Source organism: Mastigoproctus giganteus, chromosome 3 (assembly GCF_048544385.1).
Source record: "Mastigoproctus giganteus isolate SK-2022 chromosome 3, ASM4854438v1, whole genome shotgun sequence".
In the NCBI taxonomy this organism is placed as follows: domain Eukaryota; kingdom Metazoa; phylum Arthropoda; class Arachnida; order Uropygi; family Thelyphonidae; genus Mastigoproctus; species Mastigoproctus giganteus.
The window spans coordinates 173090123-173110679 of record NC_143577.1 but is presented as its reverse complement, the minus strand read 5'-3'; the positions used below and the strand labels follow the sequence as shown (position 1 = coordinate 173110679).

Below are 20557 nucleotides of genomic sequence, written 5' to 3'. Positions count from 1 at the left end.
AAATAAAAAATTAAATTTTGTACATTAACTTTGATATAAGCCCAGACCAAAAGTTTTTGTAAGCACCATTGTAAGGCCCCTGCACTGATCTTTTTTGACAGTGGCATAATGCAGAAATTTTACTTCTCTAATATGAGTCCCTGGTTGAGGATCTTCCCGTTTTTTTGAGGAAAGCATGCAGTTTTGACTGTTGAGATTTCCTCTTTCTTTCTTTAAGAATCTCAGAATAAGAGCTAATGGATACAGTTACACTCCTTTTCACTTTTGCACCTTCTCCAGTCGTGGTAAATCTCACAGAGCTCATCAGTGAGAGTCTCCATGGCTGAAAGGAGGCTCTTTTTTCTTTCTCCTCCTCCTCCATCTGTTGACTTAATTCTTTAGCCAATTCTTCATTCGAAAGCTGCTGTCCATAGCTATCCAACAGCTCTATTACATCTTCAGCTGTAACCTCGTCCAATCCTGCCTCTTGTGCCAACCTGCTAACGTCTTCAACAATGTTCTCCACTGACTCTAATCCTGTGAAGTCATGCATAAATTGTGAAAGAAGTTTGCACCACACTCCATTCAAACAGTTCACTGATACTTCCTTCCAAGCTGTGTTGATCTTATTAATGCCCTTCAAAATGTCAAACGAGCGGCAATACAGTGGGGGCTTCAACTTCCGATGATATCGACATCTGATATTCTCAGGAACCGATTTACCTTCCATATGATCTTTTATTTTAAGTACCGATGATATTTGCAGGAACCAATGCCTTTCCGATATAGCTGGAATGATGCATTGGTGGAAATTTTCAGAAGCGTGGCGTGCAGAACATCATTCGTATGATTATTCTCAACCAAATTAGTGTCTTTGTTATTGTTCAACGCAACATTCCCGTGTGTACTTCGAACAGTTTCTTTATCTTCTGTTTGATGCTCTTGTCTAGTGGTAAGAAGAGTGTATTTTCGTTAATTATACGAAACCAGCCTCTTCTGGAAGCGAATGCCCAGGAGAACATTCATCACTAAGGATGAGGCTAGTTTACCTGGACATAAGCCTATGGTTGATAGGCTCACTCTCCCATTGGGTGCCAATGCCTCTGGAGATTTTAAGCTGAAGCCTTTGCTGGTGTATCACTCTAACATCATCGGGCGCCTCCGTAGCCAGGTGGGAAGGAGCAGCAGTGCGTAGCACACGCTTCTTGATTAGACCGGGGTTCGAGCCCGTCACCACCAAATACAGAGGATGCGGAAAGGTTAAGGAATGACCACCGCATATCCTGGAGCAATATGGCCTTAGTTGCTAATGCTCCTAAAAACCAAACAACAACAACTCTAACATCTCCAGAGTATTTAAACAACAAAATGTCAACAAGGGCATGGTGGGAATGTTTTGGTGCAACAATAAGAAGGCCTGAGTTACAAGGTATGTAACTCAGGCCTTCTGAGGTATGTAACTTCAATGAATGGGCACTTGAAGTTTTCTGTCCTTCAGTGAAGAGTTATCTTGAGAAACATAAGCTTCCTGCGAAGGCACTGCACCTGCTGGCTAATGCGCCAGGCCATGATCCTGACCTTGTTCAATCTCTTGAGGCACAATTTGACTTTGTGCAAGTTAAATTTTTGCTACCCAGCACCACTCCTCTTCTTCAACCAATGAACCAGCAAGTGATTGCAAACTTCAAGGAAAATCTATACCAAGAAAATGTTCGAAAGTTGCTTTGCAGTGACCTCTGTTGAAATTGCTCTCACCTTCAAAGATTTTTGAAGGTCGAAGTTCAACATCCTGGACCGTGTGTCTAATTGTAAGTTCTTGGAATGATGTTTCCACCAGATGCTTAAATTCAGCCTGGAAAAACATCTGGCATTTAATCATCCATAACTTTGACTGATTTGAAGATGATGGTGCTTTGACATGTTGATGATTAAGCTTCACACCAGCCAGAAGATAAATAAATTCAATACTGTAACTAAAAACACTTTATTTAAAATAAGTATAAAATAAATATATATTTACAATAAAAATATAAATAACACTGATAAAATATACTAAAAATAGAAATTAAAAGCGATAAAATTTGCTGTAGCTTTCGGAGGCAGCAGTCTCCTTCCTCAGCAGCATATGTCTACTGTGCGGCACATACTTAAATAGCAGATCCACGGCACACGTCACTTGGTTCCACGGTTGGATTTTTTTTTTTTTTTTTCATTTGCGCACCAGGTCCGGAAATGGCTCGGGAGCGCGCTAGCTGAAACCGTTCATCACGTCTAAGAACTAAGAATGACAGTTTCCAGGAGTGGGTGTAGACGTACACCCCTATCCCTATTAAGAGAGCTTATGTATTGGGGCAGTTAGCAATACTATTAATAGGGATAGGGGTGTACGTCTACACCCCCCTCCTGGAAACCGTCGTTCTTGGACGTGATGAACGGTTTCAGCTAGTGCGCTCCCGAGCCATTTCCGGTCCCAGTGCGCAAATGGAAAAAATTCCAACCGTGGAACCATGTGATGTGTGCCGTGGATCTGCTATTTAAGGATGTGCCGCACAGTAGACATATGCTGCTGAGGAAGGAGACTGCTGCCTCCGAAAGCTACAGCAAAATTTTTCGCTTTTAATTTCTATTTTTAGTATATTTTATCAGTGTTATTCATATTTTTATTGTAAATATATATTTATTTTATACTTATTTTAAATAAAGTGTTTTTAGTTACAGTATTGAATTTATTTATCTTCTGGCTGGTGTGAAGCTTAATCATCAACATGAATTGTCCCAGCCTTGTAGGCCTATTTAGAGAGGTGCTTTGATAAATGATATTGTCACTCTTGGTAAATCAATGGGTCTGGAGGTTCATGAAGAGGACCTTATTGATGCTCATGGGCCTGAGCTAACGACAGAGGAGCTATAAGAGTTGAAGAAAATTAAGAAATGACAATGGAGAGAAAAAGGACACACAAAAGTGTAAGCTTAAGACTCATTTCTTGTTGGGAGTGTTTAAGAGAAGTGGTAAAAAAAAACACCCCAACACTGAACTCATGATGTGCAAAGTGGAAGACAAAGTCATTTCTTACTTTAGAAAGCTACAAAAAACAGTCTACTTTTGACAGTTTCTTTGCCAGTAGCAAAGACAAAAGAGACACCTGACATCTGATCTAATCCCATCACTATTGATTTCATCAGCTCTGCACTTCACATCTAAGGTAAATGCTAATTTATTATTTGTTTTTTTATTTTAAGATGTTTTATAACTATTTATTAAATCTTTATAAAACATTCATTTTTTTAATGTACAAATCAAGTATAACATGTAAGAAATGCCTATTTTATGTGTTGTTGGGGTCGCCTGCCTAGGGTTTAGAACGAATTACAGGAAATCAGTGTATTATTGATTTAAACTTACAATATTTTCAACATACAATGGGTTTTGTGGAACAAATTACCATCGGATGTTGGGGGCCCCACTGTAATTCTTGATAGTTTTATCTGACCTGTCCAAAACTTTCACCATTTCCATGAATATATGGTGGAGGTAATAGGCTTTAAAGGTTGCTGTTATCCCCTGTTTGCAAAACTGACATTGACATCCAGAGATGTTCCAACTTCAGCAAGATTTGCAGTATGGCCAGGGGCATTTTCCAAGAGAAGAAGAGCCTTGGCTGATAACTCATTCTCTTGACAAAAATAGTTTGCATACCAACCGAAGTGTCACCCAAGACCTCCTGTTCTTCCATTTCCAGTATATTGGCAACATAGCCTTGTTTAGGCCCTTGAGTGCACATGGTGTCTGTGAATGGTACACCAACATTGGTTTTAATTTTAAAGTGCCAGAGACACTTGCATCCTGCAGAAGCATTAGCCTGTCTTTTGCAGCCTTGAAACCTGGTACAGACTGCTGTTCATGGGCAGTGAAGGTTCGTGATGGCAATTTCTTCCAATAAAACCAGGTTTCATCAGCATTAAAAATAAGATCAGGAGGATAATTACTCTCCTCCACAATGGCTTGAGGCCCTGGGTGCCAAGTGTATTTCAAGGCCAAGTGATATTTGTGCAATTCATAAAGTGCTCTTCAAAGGTGATTAAAGTTATTTTTAAGTTCTTACATTTCTCTAAAGCCCTATTTTTAAAACCGTTCTCCACTTGAAAAGCCATACGTTAGAACACAGGAAGGAAAACCACCTTTCTTTTTTATTCATATTTCTAGGTCACTAACCAACTAACACTTTAACCGCTTGGCCTCCTAGCGGCACTGCTCCTGTCTCCCCGTGTCGGGGGCTGGAAACCAAGGGCTAAGAGGAGCAAACATGGCAAGCACAGACCATCAGGATATTGAGAACGATAATCCAAAGAGACAAAAGACTGATCAGATGGAGCAATCTTGCCCATCGTCCTTAATCATCCACTCACTTACTAGTCAGCCCATGAATAAATTGTCTCCCTTTGTCATACAAAAATATCTAGAGGGTATTGCAGGATCTCCCAAGACGGTGAAGAGACTGCAATCAGGAGACTTACTAGTAGAAACCACGAACCACAAACATTCTGAGAAGCTGTTACAACTTACAAGCTTTTCTGGCATTCCAGTTAAAATATCTCCTCACACAACCCTAAATTTATCTAAGAGTGTGACCAGTTGGCACCTATTAAATGTCACTGAGGAAGAAATAACCCAAGAGCTGCAGGAACAACACGTAATTGAAGCAAGGCGAATAATGATTAAAAAATATAATCAACTTACACCTACCAGAAATATTATTCTCACCTTCGATACACCCAACTTACCCTCTGTAAAAGCAGGTTATTTACTTTTCCGCATCTGCCCTTACATTCTAAACCCTTTAAGGTGTTATAAATGCCAAAAGTATGGCCACTCACAAACTATATGCAGAGGAGTTCCTGTCTGTCCCAATTGTGGATCCCCAGATCACATACAAAGTAACTGTACAGCTACAAAATGACCTGCTTCTTGCATATTCTAAGACATGTGAAAAGTGGAAAACCTAGAAAAAAATAGTAAAATACAAGGTTGAGAACAAAGTCAGTTACCCAGAAGCGAGAAAAGTAGTTGCACCTATTATAACCAAAAATATGACCTATGCCAATGCTGTAAAAAAGTATCATCAGTCTCCACTCAACCTGATGTAACAGTTCCCACTAACAAATCAATTTCTGATTGGGCTAGAAATGTTCTTTCTAAGCAACAATCCAAGTTCTCTGACCAGGCAAATAATACTCCTCTGACAATACCAGCCGCATGTCATAGATACCATATCTCATAGTTCAAACACAAATATAGAAAAAAATATTCAGGACACAACCATGGACACAGATGGCACATCCATACAGGAAGATCCCCTTCTAGAAATCCATGCAGAAGAAGAAATGGACACAGGTCGGCCAATTTTCTCCAAAAAAGATAAACCTAAATTGGAACGTTATAAGCCAGTAACCTTATAACCTGTCAGGTACAGCTCCATCAATTAAACACAAATAATGCCTTGTATTTTACAATGGAACTGCAGAGGCTTTCGTTGCAACACAGATGATATCCATGATCTTTTTTTTTTTGTCCTCGCCTTTTTTCCCATTATATATATGAGGTCAGCATTTTTACTGTTTTTGGCATGAAATTTTTAGATCATGATATCCGTGATCTAATTAACCAATATTCCCCAGTTGCCCTTTGTCTTCAGGAAACTTACCTAACCTCGCAAATTTCTCCTTCGATAAAGAACTATCGTCTTTATCAAAGAGATCGTAATACAGCAAATGCTGCGCATGGTGGTGTAGCAATCCTGATAAATTCAAAGATCCAACTAAACATATTCCACTTCAAACTGAAATAGAAGCTGCTCACATAACTGTCCATATTTCAATAACACTGGTCGCAGTATACCTACCACCAAACCATACTTACTGCTTAAAAGATCTTGAAGATCTCTTCATACAGATACCTCCACCTTTCTGTATATTAGGGGATTTTAATGAGCACCACCCCTTATGGGGCGATCCTAAACTAGACACACGTGGTCGACTCGTTGAAAGCTTTCTAGAGTCACAAAACCTAACCATACTCAATACTTGTGCACACCTAACCATACTCCCAACTGGACACACCTCAGCAATAGATCTCTCAATTTGTTCTCCAATGCTGGTTCCGACCATAGAATGGTACGTTTTAAATGATCCTATGGGCAGTAACCACTTTCCAATTATATGCAATTTTTTAATATCACAGACTCCTTCAAACAAACTCCACAGGAAATAGAAATTTGTTCGTGCAAACTGGACAAAATTTCAATCATCAATCTCTCTTGATAAGAAAAAAAAACCAGCTCCAGAATATTGATAATGTAACAGATTACATCACATCTTCTAAAAGTGGCCAAGGACACAATACCGTTATCAAATCCCCCTGGTCGCAAGCATTTTAATTACTGGTGAAATGAGGAATGCACAAAAGCAAAGGCAGCAAAAGTTAAAGCCCAGAATTTATTTTGGCAATGTCCAACCTCATTAATTATAAGAAGCTAAGGGCAAAAGCACGTTTTATACAAAGGCAAGCCAAGAAAGAATCCTGGAACCGTTTTGCATCGACCTTTTAACAGAAACACTGATCCAAAATTATATGGAAAAAAATTAGTTATCTGGTAAGTTTCCTACCATACCTTCTCCAATCCTCTCCTGGAAAGGGCAAGACCTATCCAGTTCCTTAGATATTGCTAATGCTTTGGGCAATACTTTTGCTGAAATCTCAGCAGCATCAACCTATTCTACATCATTCCAACGAATTAAAAACACTAGAGAAAAGCATGCCATTAACTTTCAAACTGCCCGCCTTCTTCCATATAACAAACCTCTGCAATACTCTGAACTTTTGAATGCCATTAGAACTGCCCACAATGGTGCTGCCAGGCCAGATGGGATTTATTATATCATGCTACAACATCTTGATGACAAAGCTTTGCACCTGCTCCTGGTTTTTTACAATCTTATATTTTTAGAAAATGCTTTTCCAGCTTCTTGGCATCACTCTACTGTTTTGGCATTCCTAAAGCTTGGGAAAGACCCAACTAACCCCCATAGCTATAGACCGATATCTCTCTCAAGCTGCCTGAGCAAAATCTTTCAAAAAATTGTCCACAGAAGACTCGTATGGATCATTGAGTTAGAAAATAGGTCATGCTTAGATCTTATGGTCAAGGCTGAATTCACCATTCGAAATGCCTTTGTTAAACGTGGACATCTTGTAATGGTTTCAATAGATATTGAGAAGGCTTTTGACACCACCTGGCGGCATGGCATACTTAGTGATTTTTACTCTGTTGGTCTGCGGGACAACCTTCCTACATTTGTTCAGAACTTCCTACGTACTAGATCATTTCAATTTCAGTACCAACATGTCCTCTCTACAACGTTCATGCAGGAAGGAGTTCCACAGGGATCAGTACTGAGTGCCACTCTGCTCTTAGAATAGATTCCATCACCAAACAGCTTCCAAATACAGTTGAGACCTACCTTTATGTAGATGACCTTTCCATCTCCTGCCATTCCCAAAACATGAGGTCTATTGAACAGCAGCTTCAGATATCACTTAATAAAATACAACAGTGGGCCAGCCTCAATGGCTAACTCTCGCAGCAGAAAACAGTTGGTATCCATTTTTGTAGGCAACGCAAACTTCATCCGGATCCTGAACTTCAAATTTATAATGTCTCCATCCCAGTCACTAATAACATCAGATTTCTAGGATTAACCCTTGACAACAAGTTAAATTTTATAGATCATATTAAAAATGTACATACTTCCTGTCTAAAAAAAGTTAAATATACTCAGAGCTCTATCCTCCCAAACATGGGGCACAGATCGTACATCTCTGCTTTGGCTATACCTGGCATTAACCAGATCCAGTCTTGATTAAGGAGCTCCCATCTATGATTCAGCTAGATTGAGTGCATTGCGCTGGCTTGATCCAATTCAACAGTGCTTTGAGACTTGCACTTGGTGCTTTCAGAACATCACCAGCACATAGTCTCTACATTGATGCCCACGAGCCCCCACTAACTTTATGTAGGAAAACACTGTTATTGAAGTATGCTGTCAAGATACAAAGTTGTGCCATGCATCCGATTCAGTCATACCTGTTCAATCCACCATTAGAAAACCTTTTCAGAAATAAACCTAGCATAGTAAAGCCAGCTGGTCTTCACCTCCTTGAACTGATGCAAATTTGGAATGTTTCCATCCATTCTGTACAACAACTTGTACTCGACCGCCATGGGTTCCACCTCCTATACCGACCTGTGACACTAGGGAAAGAACATTTTACAAACATCAAATAACTTCATGAAGCTCACACTCAAAGATACGTTGATTTTTCTCCATTTTATACAGATCGTTCTAAATGTAATTCAAACATTGGAGCGGCTGCAGTCTTTCCAAATACCATTATTTCAGCATCCCTGCCATCTGAATTCAATATCTTCTCAGCTGAATTATATGCAGTTAAACTAGCTTTACAAAATCTCTCTTCTGACTGTGCTTTAAAATCTGTTATTTACACTGATTCCCTCAGCTCAATCATGGCTTTATGTAATTCCTCAGATAAAGTACCCCATTCTAGACAAAATAAAAAGCATATTACTACAAATTGAAGAACGCCATCAACTGGTCACCTTCTGCTGGATTCCAGCTCATTCTGGCATTTTGGGCAATGAACTGGCTGATAAAGCTGCAAAAAATCCAACTACCTTAGACTTAACTAATATCCCTGTTCCGCCATCAGACTATGCATTAACCATTCAGGCTGCATGCCTGTCAGAATGGACAGCAATATGGCACTCTCAAACTAATAATAAACTCTTTCGATCCAAAAATTTGGCGCTCCAGTGTTTGCACATCAAGACGAGAAGTAGTCCTTTCGAGGGCAACAATAGGACATACTTATCTGACCCACCTTTATTTACTCACAGGGAACGACCCATCACAGTGTCCACTTTGTTATATAAATCTGAGTATTAAACACATTCTCATTGAATGCCCTTACTATAAACTAGACAGAACTTCAACCCTGCTATCACTGGTTAATCTTGGTAAACCAATAACTTTAGAGAATCTCATTGGAGACGATGCAAATAATTCCGAATTTTTCAACTTCTTAAAGCAAACTGGACTTTTTAATCAATTCTGAATTTATGAAACTTTCCCATCTCTTTTTATAACAAATGAATAGGAACATTATAGCCAAAGTAGCTTATGCGCCATCAAACTCCCATAGCAACAACAATGGCTTGAAACTCTGCAGGAAATGTTGCAGCTGCCTCAGCATCCGCACTTGCCGCCACTTAATTTCATACAGTGGCTTACTTTGAGATTTAAATTGCATGAACCATCCCTTGCTACACAGCCCTCTTTTTTTCTTAAGATCTTCAAAAATTAACTTTGCCTTATCAGTAATAGAGCTTGAGTCAACGGAATGTTATTTGATTTAAGTCATTCACCCACAATGACAATTTCTCCATTTTTTTTAAAAGTTTACTTCTGATATCTTCTCTCTCTCAGTGTACACCATTTGCATCACACTTACTGTAATACCATGTTGCCTTGACTGTTTTATTTAATCCTTATTTTTCATTATGGTACACACATTAGGACATGTCTGATCATCTTCCATTCTGCAAATTACCTCCATCTTTTTTTCTTCCAACATGATAGATCTATGCGACTTTTTAGTGATATTTTCACATTCACTTGGCTTTACTGCACTTCTCTTACTAGACATGGTGGCTGTTATTAATTTAATCAACAATTTTTAATTAAAACACAAATTGACACTGTAGAAAAGTGGCCCAACAATAGTACATCAAGTGAACTGAGTGTTCCTCCTCTTATCTCCAGCCACCTCATCCCTGATTGACTGTGCTGTTTCTTTACATTATATCCAATATTTATAGGTGCACATTTTTAAATTTTTTTATTTATTTTTATTTTATATATATTTTGGCCTTCTGGTTTCAAAACCCTCACTATTGTAAATTGTTGTAAATCGAGGGCTACCTGTATATTTCATTTAAAGTCGTTTTTTTTTTTTTTTTTTTGACAACACTAAAACAAAAAGTTACATTTCTAGTTTTAATTTATCTTCATTTTTCTGACAAGCTTCATTAAGGGTGGAGGGAACAGAGTCTCCATGTGCAGGTGGCCCTACTTTTAATCAAGGAGAGTGCCATCTGGAATTTAATAGTTTGCAAATTTTAAAAATTAAAAACAAGAATGTAGTAGTAGTGGCACGTGATGCAAGAAAGCAAGTGTATGAGCTTATGCAGCATCAGCCAAAAAAAAAAAAAAAAAAATCACACCATTCCCTCCAAATGCCTGTCCAGTTCCTCCTTAAATTTATTTAACTTATCAACTTCCACAACGACAGATGGAAGTTTGTTCCAGCAATTAACCACCCGCTGGCTAAAGGCAAATTTCCGCACATCTATTCTACATCTGTCCTTTCTTAATTTGAACTTATGACCCCGTAGGTTCGTAATCTGAACAAGTGGAAGGATCCCATCAGAATTCAGCGTGCTCAACCCATTCAAGGCCTTATAGACCTCAATCAGATCACCGCGCAGGGGCCTAGTCTCCAGCCACTGCAATTTGCAGAACTTAAGCCTCTCTTGGTAAGAGGATCCCTTCATTCCCCTCACCAATCGTGTTGCTCTTCTCTGTACACGCTCCAGACCTGTACGCAGTACTCAAGGCGTGGCCTGACCATTGCCTTATACAGAGGGACAATCACCTCCTTTTCTCTGCTAGCAAAATTCCTGTATATCATTGATAAAACCCCATGACCTGCCCTAGCAGCCTGTCTGCATTGCTCAGAAAACATTACACCCAGATCTTTTTCATTTTCTACCACCTTAAGTGTAGTACCACACAGTTGGTACGTTTCTCTGGGGTTACTTCTACCCATATGCAGTACTTTGCATTTGTCAAGGTTAAACTTCAGTTGCCACTTCTTAGCCCATCTGCCCAAATTATCTAGATCCTGGTGCAGTAGCACACTGCCATTACTGTCATTAACAACCCTGCCAACCTTTGTGTCATCTGCAAACTTCGACATTAAGCCTGATATACCTTCATCAATATCATTGATAAATACACAAAACAACAGTGGACCCAACACCGAACCCTGTGGGACTCCACTAATAACATTAGTCCACGAAGAGCAGCACCCATTGATTACCACCCTTTTATCCATTGTAGCAACTTACCCTTAATACCATTCTGCTCCAATTTGTACAGCAGTCTTCCATGCGCAACAGTGTCAAAAGCTTTCCTGAAATCCAAGTATATGATATCAAAATTATTTTTTGCATCCAGTTCCTTTGTGACCACATCATAATAACCAATCAAATTTGTCAGACAAGACTTTCCCTTAACAAACCCATGCTGTGTCTGAATTATTGCTGCAGTCTTGTCTAGATGATCCTGCAATGCATCTTTAACCAGTGACTCCATTATTTTACCCGGAACAGAAGTTAAACTAACTGGTCTGTAATTACTCGTGTCACCCTTCGATCCACCTTTGTGAATTGGGGATACATTTGCACATCTCCAGTCTGTGGGAACCTCCCCTGAGTCCAAGGATGCTCTCATAATTATGGCTAAGGGTTTGCTTAGTTGCTTTGCCGCCTCCTTTAAAATAACTGGATAGATCCCATCCACCCCAGGTGCCTTTCTTATGTTTAACTTCAACAATTTCTACTCCACTTTGCTCTCAGTTATTACAAAATCATTAAGCACACTGCTACAATTTGATAACCTTCTTCCATTTTCAAACTGTAATAATTCCTCACGTGTGAATGTAGATGCAAAATACTCATTCAGTTTGTGTGCTATCTGAGCAGGATCATCAACAGTCGAACCATCGATGTCAAGTGGACCAATCATATTCATCCCCTTCCTTTTAGAGTTTATCCTTGCTGTTTTTCTTAGCATCTTTTGCCAAAGATTTCTCGTAATCCGCCTTCGCCTGCCGAACCTCCTTTGTGACCTGATTACAGACTAGCTTATATCTGCCACAGGCTTCTGCGTCGCCTGATAATTTATATGCATCCCATGCATTTTTCTTCTCTGTCACGAGTCTCATTAGTTCATTTGATAACCATTTAGGCCTAAACCTTGAACAATATTTCTTAATCGGTATGAAAAGTCTAGTAGCTTCCACGATTAATTCCTTGAATGCTTCCCACTTAGAATTTACTGTTTGTAACATTGTCAGTTGATCCCACTGTACAGAATTTAAAAACTGTCTGAGACCACTGTACTCCCCTTTACGGAAGCAAAAACCCTTTCCTTTACCCCTGACGGTAGTTACCTCTTTGAGTAAATCCCACTTCAGCACACTGTGATCACTGCCACCTAGTGGTTCCTTTATCTGCAAATTCTTAATACACGAATGATCACTGCTGATAACCAGATCAAGAGTGTTACTTTCTCTGGTTGCCTCTCGAACATGCTGCTGCAGAAAACAATCATCCAATAAATCCACAAAAGTCTGACTAGTGTGTGAGTGACCAACCCACAAGTTCCAGTCAATATCTGGGAAGTTAAAATCCCCCATTATAAGACATTCTGATTTACTGGCCCACTCTATTTCTCTGTACAATTGTTCATTGTACTCATTCAAGTCATTAGGCCTATAACACACTCCTACTCTTATTTTTGCTTTCGCAGTGCTTATCTCACACCAAACTGACTCAACAGAGCACTGTTCATCTATATTAACTGGGTGCACTTCCTTTGATTTTATGTTTTTCTTAATTAACAGCATAACACCCCCTCCCTTTCTGTCCTGTCTATCCTTTCTGTACACATTGTACTCCCCAAATTCCAGTTCTGCATTCCTTATATCTTTGTGACACCACGTCTCTGCTATCCCAACAATATCCGCCTTTGATGTCTTGACCAACACTTCAAATTCATCAAATTTATTTACTATACTTCTAGCATTGGTATACATGCAAGCATACATGCTCCTATGCCTATTCCTTGTTACCCTAACACATCCCATATACCCAACTATTCCATGATGACTGCCATCCGTCCCTGAAACCCCCAACACCCCTCGCTCCAGGTCGCTTCTTATTCTAATAGAAGTTGTGCAAGAATCACCTTCACCTCTGCCTGCGGTTACTGTTAAACTATTAGTCTTTGTATCCCCCCAAACTAGCAGTTTTCCGACCCACCTAACACTGCCTCGATAGCATCAGCAAATATTCTTGCACCCTTTCTATTTAAGTGTATCCCATCCCTGTAGAAGCAATCTCTCCTGTTAACAAGTACAGTCCAGGCTGAAAAAAATTCTACCCCTTGAGCCTTGCACAATCTTTCCAGGGCCGAATTGATCGACAAGGCTCTCATCATGTACTCCCTCCTATCGTGTCTGGGAAGAATTGCAGACACTTTCAAATTCAACCCTATTTCACGGCTTTTTTTTCAACAGTGACCTGTACTTGTTGAGTAATTCCGCCGGTCTCCTACTCTTAATATCATTAGTGCCAACGTGTACAACTATATCACCTTTTGTGCCCTTGAAAGATGATATCCGCTCCAACGTCATCAACCTTTGCCCCTGGCAGACATACCCTGGTCCTGTTCCACCTATCCTTTTTACAAAGCATGTTCCCTGTTTCTCTGACAGTAGAGTCACCAACAACTACTAGTTCCTGTGGGACCAGCGCATTCTGCCTTAGGAGTTGCCGCTGTGTTGCGTGATGACCAAGTGCAAGCTCTGGCGTTGATGTGGGCAGCTGAGAGCCTGATGGGCCCCTCAATTTAGATCTTTCGAGAGCATCCACCCTGTCCTTCAAACTCTCATATAGGCCCATAACAACGCTGAGTTGTCGCCTGATTTCCTTACACTCCTTACATCGCGCACACACAAAGACATCCCCCATGGCAATATCATGTTCCGTTCCAGAGAGTTCGGCAAACATTTCACAAGTTGCACATTTTTTAGGCTGTGATGCGTTGGAGAATCGCCCCCCTCAGTTCTCCCCCGAGTCACAGCACTCCTGCCACTTTGTGCCCGTTGCTTTGCTGCTCTAGTTTGGGGCATGGTAGTTTAAATTAATAAAATCAATAAATTAAATGTCAATAGTATTTGAATAGAAACTATTAAATAGAAACAGTGAAGCGTATTACTATATAATTATGCCTTAGAGCTACCTAGCTACCTCAATTAAAAAATTTGAATTCCCTACCACTATATACAAAAACAATGGCTACAAAAATCGAACGAAATAACGGTTTTACCTATCGTAAGTAAAATCCACAAAAACTCTTTATCTAAATTAATAACACTGCTTAGGCCATGTTAAAAAATAATTAAATAAAATAAAAAATAACCAGCGTAATAAATAAAAAATAAAAAATAACCAGCGTAACTATAACTATATGACTACGTATTAAGTACAATATAAAATAACAATCGTGTAAATAAAAGGCAAACACTTATCGTTTTTGCGGAGCCTGTAACTGACAGCTGTAACTTTTAAAGAGAGTCAGCGCCCTCTTTTTACTTTTTTAAATAATCAACAAAAGTAAATGTTTTTACTTTTGTTGATTATTCTTATTTTTGTTTGCACTTTACTATAAATATTAGTAAAAAATAAACCCAATTACATCTAAAATTTGTTTTCAGCTATGAATTTTAAGAAACTAATCCCCCTCCTTTTGTAAAGTATAGTCTGTTTACTTCCAAATTGTATTTTGTTTTGTGTTCATTGATCACTGCAAAATATATTAAAATAACTGCGTGCAATTATTTATTATTCTTTTGGGTGGGCGGGGCACCAATTGAACATTTTGAACAAAGGTGTATGGTATTCCTAGATGGAGTGTCTCATTTCTTTGCTTTTAATCATGGGTGTGATATAGTAATCTCTTGCCAACTGCAGATTTGGATAACAGTTTTTGCATTTGGTAACCAAAATTTTAAAATCTTTCTTTTTCTTTTTTTTTTTTTTTTTTTTGTGCATGTGTATATATGTATATACAGGGTGATTCAAAAAGGACTTTACAACTTTGTAAGTATATAGAAATTTATTAAGGAGACATAATTTATTGAACTGTCATATTGTAGCAAAGTTTTACCTAGAACAGTCATTTTGGTTCGAAGTGACTGCCAATGGTGATACAGCAGACATCCCATCTGAACTCAATTTCCTTCCAAACATGACGTAACACATCTGGTGTAACTTCTGCGGCTGTGATTTTAGTTTTGAGCTCAGCAAGATTGATAGGTAAGGATGGAACAAACACTCGATCTTTAATGAAACCACATAGAAAAAAGTCTAGAGGTGTCAAATCTGGGGAATGAGGTGACCATACTAACGGCCTTGCTCAACCAATCGACCAACCTGTGAAAGTAGCCATTTTTGAAATGCAAGCCACTGGCACTCGCATTGGCGGAATTCGGTACTACGTCAGTAAAACTTGTTTTTTGCTACAATATGACAGTTCAGTAAATTATGTCTCCTGAATAAATTTCTATACACTTATGAAGTTGTAAAGTCCTTTTTGAATCACCCTGTGTATATATATATATATATATATATTATGGTTGCACAGCCTTCTTAAATAAAAGAACACAATTATTGCTCCCTGAGTTTATAGTTAATTGCTGAGGAATGGACTTGGCCTCTCTCAGTGCACACCACAAATTTCAGATTATTTTCTTCTAGTCAATAATATACACCGATGAGCCAAAACAGCTCGTACCTGGCAAGGCATGGACGCTACAAGATTTCTAAATGTATCTTGTGGTATCTGATCCTTTAACTCCTGTAAGGTCCGTGGTTTAGACGCCGCAGATTGGAGTTGCTGTTCCAACATAAACCACAGATGCTCAATGGGATTGATGTCTCACTCTTCACTCAGGATGCTTACACACCCATTGAAGACAGAACAGCTATTGCCCAAAGCAGGTGCAGCTGGTGGGGTGGATATCATCCCCCCACCCATAAGGAAATACTTTTTCATGAATAATATACTTTACAGTGCTCAGAATTATACAGTAAGACCCCCGTATCCGCGGGGGATACGTTCCAAGACCTACCGCAGATATAAGCGATCACCTGCTGACCCCATATACGTACGTATAATAAAGTTTAATTGATAAATTAAACACACAGTAAGACATTACCAACATCAAATACGGTAATAATAAAGTAAAGCAGACTCTCGATTTACCGGGATTGGTTTTTAACCGGGACACTTCAAGGCTCCAAATTTAAAAAAAAACAAAAAAAAACCCAGAAATCATAAAATTCAAGTATATAAACAGATATTTTGCAAGTCTTAAATGAGTGACAACCGGTGTTATAAGTCATCATTGGGAGATTAGTGTACCTGTTATCTTGCAACTCCCGCTGTCTTCACACCTACCACTCAAAACAAAAAAAGAGGGAGACCAAGTGTTGTTTGATTTAGTGTGTCGCGTCGATTGTTGTGGAATTTTTTTTTTTTTTTTTTGCTTAGAAATAGGCAAACACCAGAGTTGTGCTTTCAAATTAAACAAAAACTTGAAATTATTCAAAAGTTTGAAAACTGTGCATCCATTAAATCTCTAAAGAACCATTATAATGTTGGTGACCAAACCATACGCGACACTGTAAAAAATAAAGGGAAGCATTGTATTGGACACGCAATAATAAGTGTTAAGTTTTTTTTTGGGTTTTTTTCCGTGGTTAACCGCGGGTAACTGAATCAGCGGAAATGGGGGCACAACTGTACACACTAAGGGAAAAAAGTGCAATACAATAAAAAATTTCTATTGGCAAGTGCATTATAATTTTCTAAACATGGGATTCTGACAATCAAGTGCAAACACGTAAAATATGAAATCAAGAAAAAACTATTCAGTTTTCAGTTTATGAACAGGTGTTTCAGTTTTATAACACAGATTCGTATTAACAACTAAAAATATTCACAAAGAAATTTACATTCATGGCAGGTTATGAGCTGCTAACCATGCATATATATGAAATCAGCTTTATTTTTATGTACTTCTCCATTTACATTTCCACTTTTTTTAATAGTTGGGACCACCAAGTATGCTTTATTATAGCTGGCCAATAAAAATTCCTTATCAATACAGTGAGTGATGCCCTCATTGTATTAATAAAAAATCTCTTCTGTTGGAAGTCAAGCATGTGTTTATGTTATTACAGGAAAGAACCGAAGTGCTAAATGCAGACAAGTAACGTTGTTATTGTTACTGTCAATTGCAAGGAAGGACTGTAAAATAAGGTGATAAATGTCCTCTCAAGGCAACAAAATATGCTTCAACTTTGCCTCTCCAAACTCCTGTTTACTGCCCCCCCCCCACACACACACATACTCAATCTGAAATTTTTAAAAAATATTGCTGTTGGGAGACTGCTTGCATTGGCAACCCCTAAAACTAGCCATGGGCTTTTCTAAAATAGTTAATTTAGATGATAATACTTTTAAATTTATTTTGAAAATAGGCATATTTTTAAAATAAATTACAAATGCAATTATTTTGAGTTTCTTTTCTTCTGGCAGTACCTAAAGTGGCCTAAGGAAGAAATATATTTTAGAATAAAATTAATAAGAATTTTATGAATGCCATTTATTCTTATTAAATTTAAAATATATTGCTTATTTGCAGATTATAAATCACACAGAGAGTCAACTCATAGAAGAAATGGGGAGTTCTCAACCTCAGTGTCTAAGCAATTTATGTGCCTATTTGACTAACAAGCCCTCATCTTGAAATTAAAATTTATATCATAACACATATCAAAATGCTAGAAACTATAAGTAAACCACACAACATTTATAAATTTATTCTTGTTTGAATATTACAAGAGAAACATTTAAGCTCCCTGAACTCTCATATTTATAAATTTTTTGGTTTATCATGCTAAATGTAGTTGCTATATTTAGCATTTCATTTAAAAATTTAGCATTATTTTATGGGAGTAAAATTTATTTATTTTTGAATGGAACAGTGATCTGAAATGTCAGTTGATATTGCTGTAAGTACTCAATGGAAAAACTGAATTCTTTACGCAAATTTAATTTTTCTATTCTGTTAGGTGGATTATAATTGCTCTGTTAATTAGCTGTCGTTAGTTAATACCTCTTAAGTTTATATTTTGAGTGTGAAATTGTAGATTCTACAATTTCACACTCAAATGAAAATGCACTATTTGGTCTTCCCCCTCATCTTTTCCTCGAAAGTCAGTGCACTCTGCTTCCAGAGTTTAAAAAAAAATGTCATTGACCTGGACAGCAGTACAACATAAGGAATTCCTCTGTGTGGAATAATATGAAATATTACATAACTACAGGATTCTTTTAAAGTCACTGAACCCATACTGTTGCATGTACCTCCAGTTTTACTTTTGAGAACAAGTAACACTAATTTGGGTAATATTATAGATCAGAAGTGTGACAGTAGCATGTACATGTGAAATCAACTCCACAGAAATATTCACTTCCTGAGTGAATATTTCTGTGGAATATTCACTCAGAAATTATTCACCTGAGAAATATTCACTTCCCTATAACAGAGATGCTTTATCATGGAGCAATATTTCAAACTCAGTTTCTTTGCAAACGTCAGACTAGAATATAGACTATTTTAAGACACCCCGAGTTTATCAAGTAATTTGTTGATTAAGGGAGATGATTAAAAAATTTTGCAAAACTGACTTAATACCAAAGACCATTGGGCCTTTAATCTCTTATTTTTATTTATTTATAAATTGAGCACCTTACAGAAAATAGTGCACTCGATAACAAAAGAAAACTTTAAACAATAATTATTAAACAGTGTTACAATAAACAGAAGTAGCCATCTTATGGATACAAATCCATATTGTACTAATAAGATATATTGATATGGAAAGTTCCCATTAACATTTAAAGTTAAAAATTATTATGAATATATAATCAGATGACCTCTATATCTAATGATTATGGTCCGTAAATGTATAACATATGGTATAATCCTGCTTATCGGAAGCAATTGGGACTGAGGGGCATTGTAGCAAATGTTTCCCCCCCTTCTCCCAGATAACTGATTTTAAATAGCCTGTCAATACTATTAAAAGTATGCAGGAAATCAGTGAGAAAGTTAGAGTAATTTTCAGATGAATACAATGCAAACCAACCAGTTTTATCTAAAAACAACCTACAGCTAATGTGCAGTTCATGCTTTCTCTAATTTCATGTATTGCTATTAAAATATCCAGTGTACTAAGAGTTCGAACTGTAAAGGATTTAAAGCCATTTGTGGAAAGGGAATACAAATAAAACTAAAAAAAAAAAGTAACGTTGATATGTCTGAGAAAAGGCCAGTGCATGTGTTACTATGAAAATGTGGGATGGGTTGATTAGTTTTGCTACTTCTATATACTAGCCACACTAATGTGAATCCGTGAAGTGACATGGATGAAATTTACTCTTCATTGTGGCATATAATTGGAATCATTATTATTATATTCATATGATAGTTCTGTTTCTCCTCAAATATATATATATATATATATATATATATATATATATATATATAAATGAATAAAAATTAACTAGAATTGTACTGTATAATCATAAATATATTTTTCAGAAAATGTTTTGCAAACCTGAAATCAGTAAGGCCCAAGTATTCCTTGAATGTCATACAAAAGAAAAAAAATGCCCACATTGGGAGATGGGAATGTTTTTAAAATCTTTTGTAGTAACATTGATTTATCAGAGTGAAATATTTTTTAAGTTGTGTATTTTGAGTTCTGAAAAATAATAAAAATTAAGTCTCTTCAATTCATTTATTTTATAACTGATTACATCTGTATGCAAATATTTTAAATAAAATTTTCTGAAATTCATTTACATTATGAACTGCTCAAGAAAAGGGCAGTTCAAAAATAAAGGGCAATTTATTTTTAAAAAAAAACTGCAAAAGGAAAACAAACAAAAGCCATTATTTCTGATGTAATCTCCAAGTTTCTGCTTCTCAAAATACTTGTCGCATCAATCCCTCACAATGCTGTCCCAAAAGATCAAACCAAGTACATTTTGTATCCTTTATTTGAAAAGTGGCAGAGAGGTAAAACCATCATGACAATGGTGGTCACTTGAGTTTTTTGAGCTGCTTGAAATTGTGAATCAGACTGAAAAAGAACCAACATACAGCAAATGAGAAGTCAATTTCAATTTTACTCATTTCAGCAGTCATATGATGTTGTGTTAAAATACAAAACAATCGCATCTGCAAGGAATAAGTTTGAGCTCTTCCATGCCATTTGAAGCCAGAAAGCAAATTGACACTTGATTTCAGACACAAAATGGTGCACTGATGTTTCATTTCCATACAAATCTCATGCATACTTAATACCTAATATACTGGCTACATCACAGATTGTATTTCTATTTTCTTGAACTGCACCACAATCACCAATTTTGGTAGCCACTTTTGAGGTTGATTGATGGCCTCAATAACCTCACTTGTTCTGAAACTTTTGAACCTTTTCATCCAACTTTGTTTGAT

At 37.4% G+C, this 20557-nt stretch overlaps 1 protein-coding gene across 2 annotated transcripts in view; it reads left to right on the top strand.

The window, feature by feature from the left end:
- Positions 1-19830, top strand: part of LOC150088415 (uncharacterized) — a 452966-nt gene extending 433136 nt beyond the window's left edge. The window contains exon 15 of one of the 2 annotated variants that reach the window (XM_090369501.1): positions 19637-19830. In XM_090369501.1, the coding sequence (XP_090225627.1) occupies positions 19637-19810 (174 nt within the window). In that variant the 3' untranslated portion in view covers positions 19811-19830. The remainder of the gene's footprint in view (positions 1-19636) is intronic. The other variant, XM_090369502.1, reaches the window with a different exon arrangement.
- Positions 19831-20557: the final 727 nt, after the last annotated feature.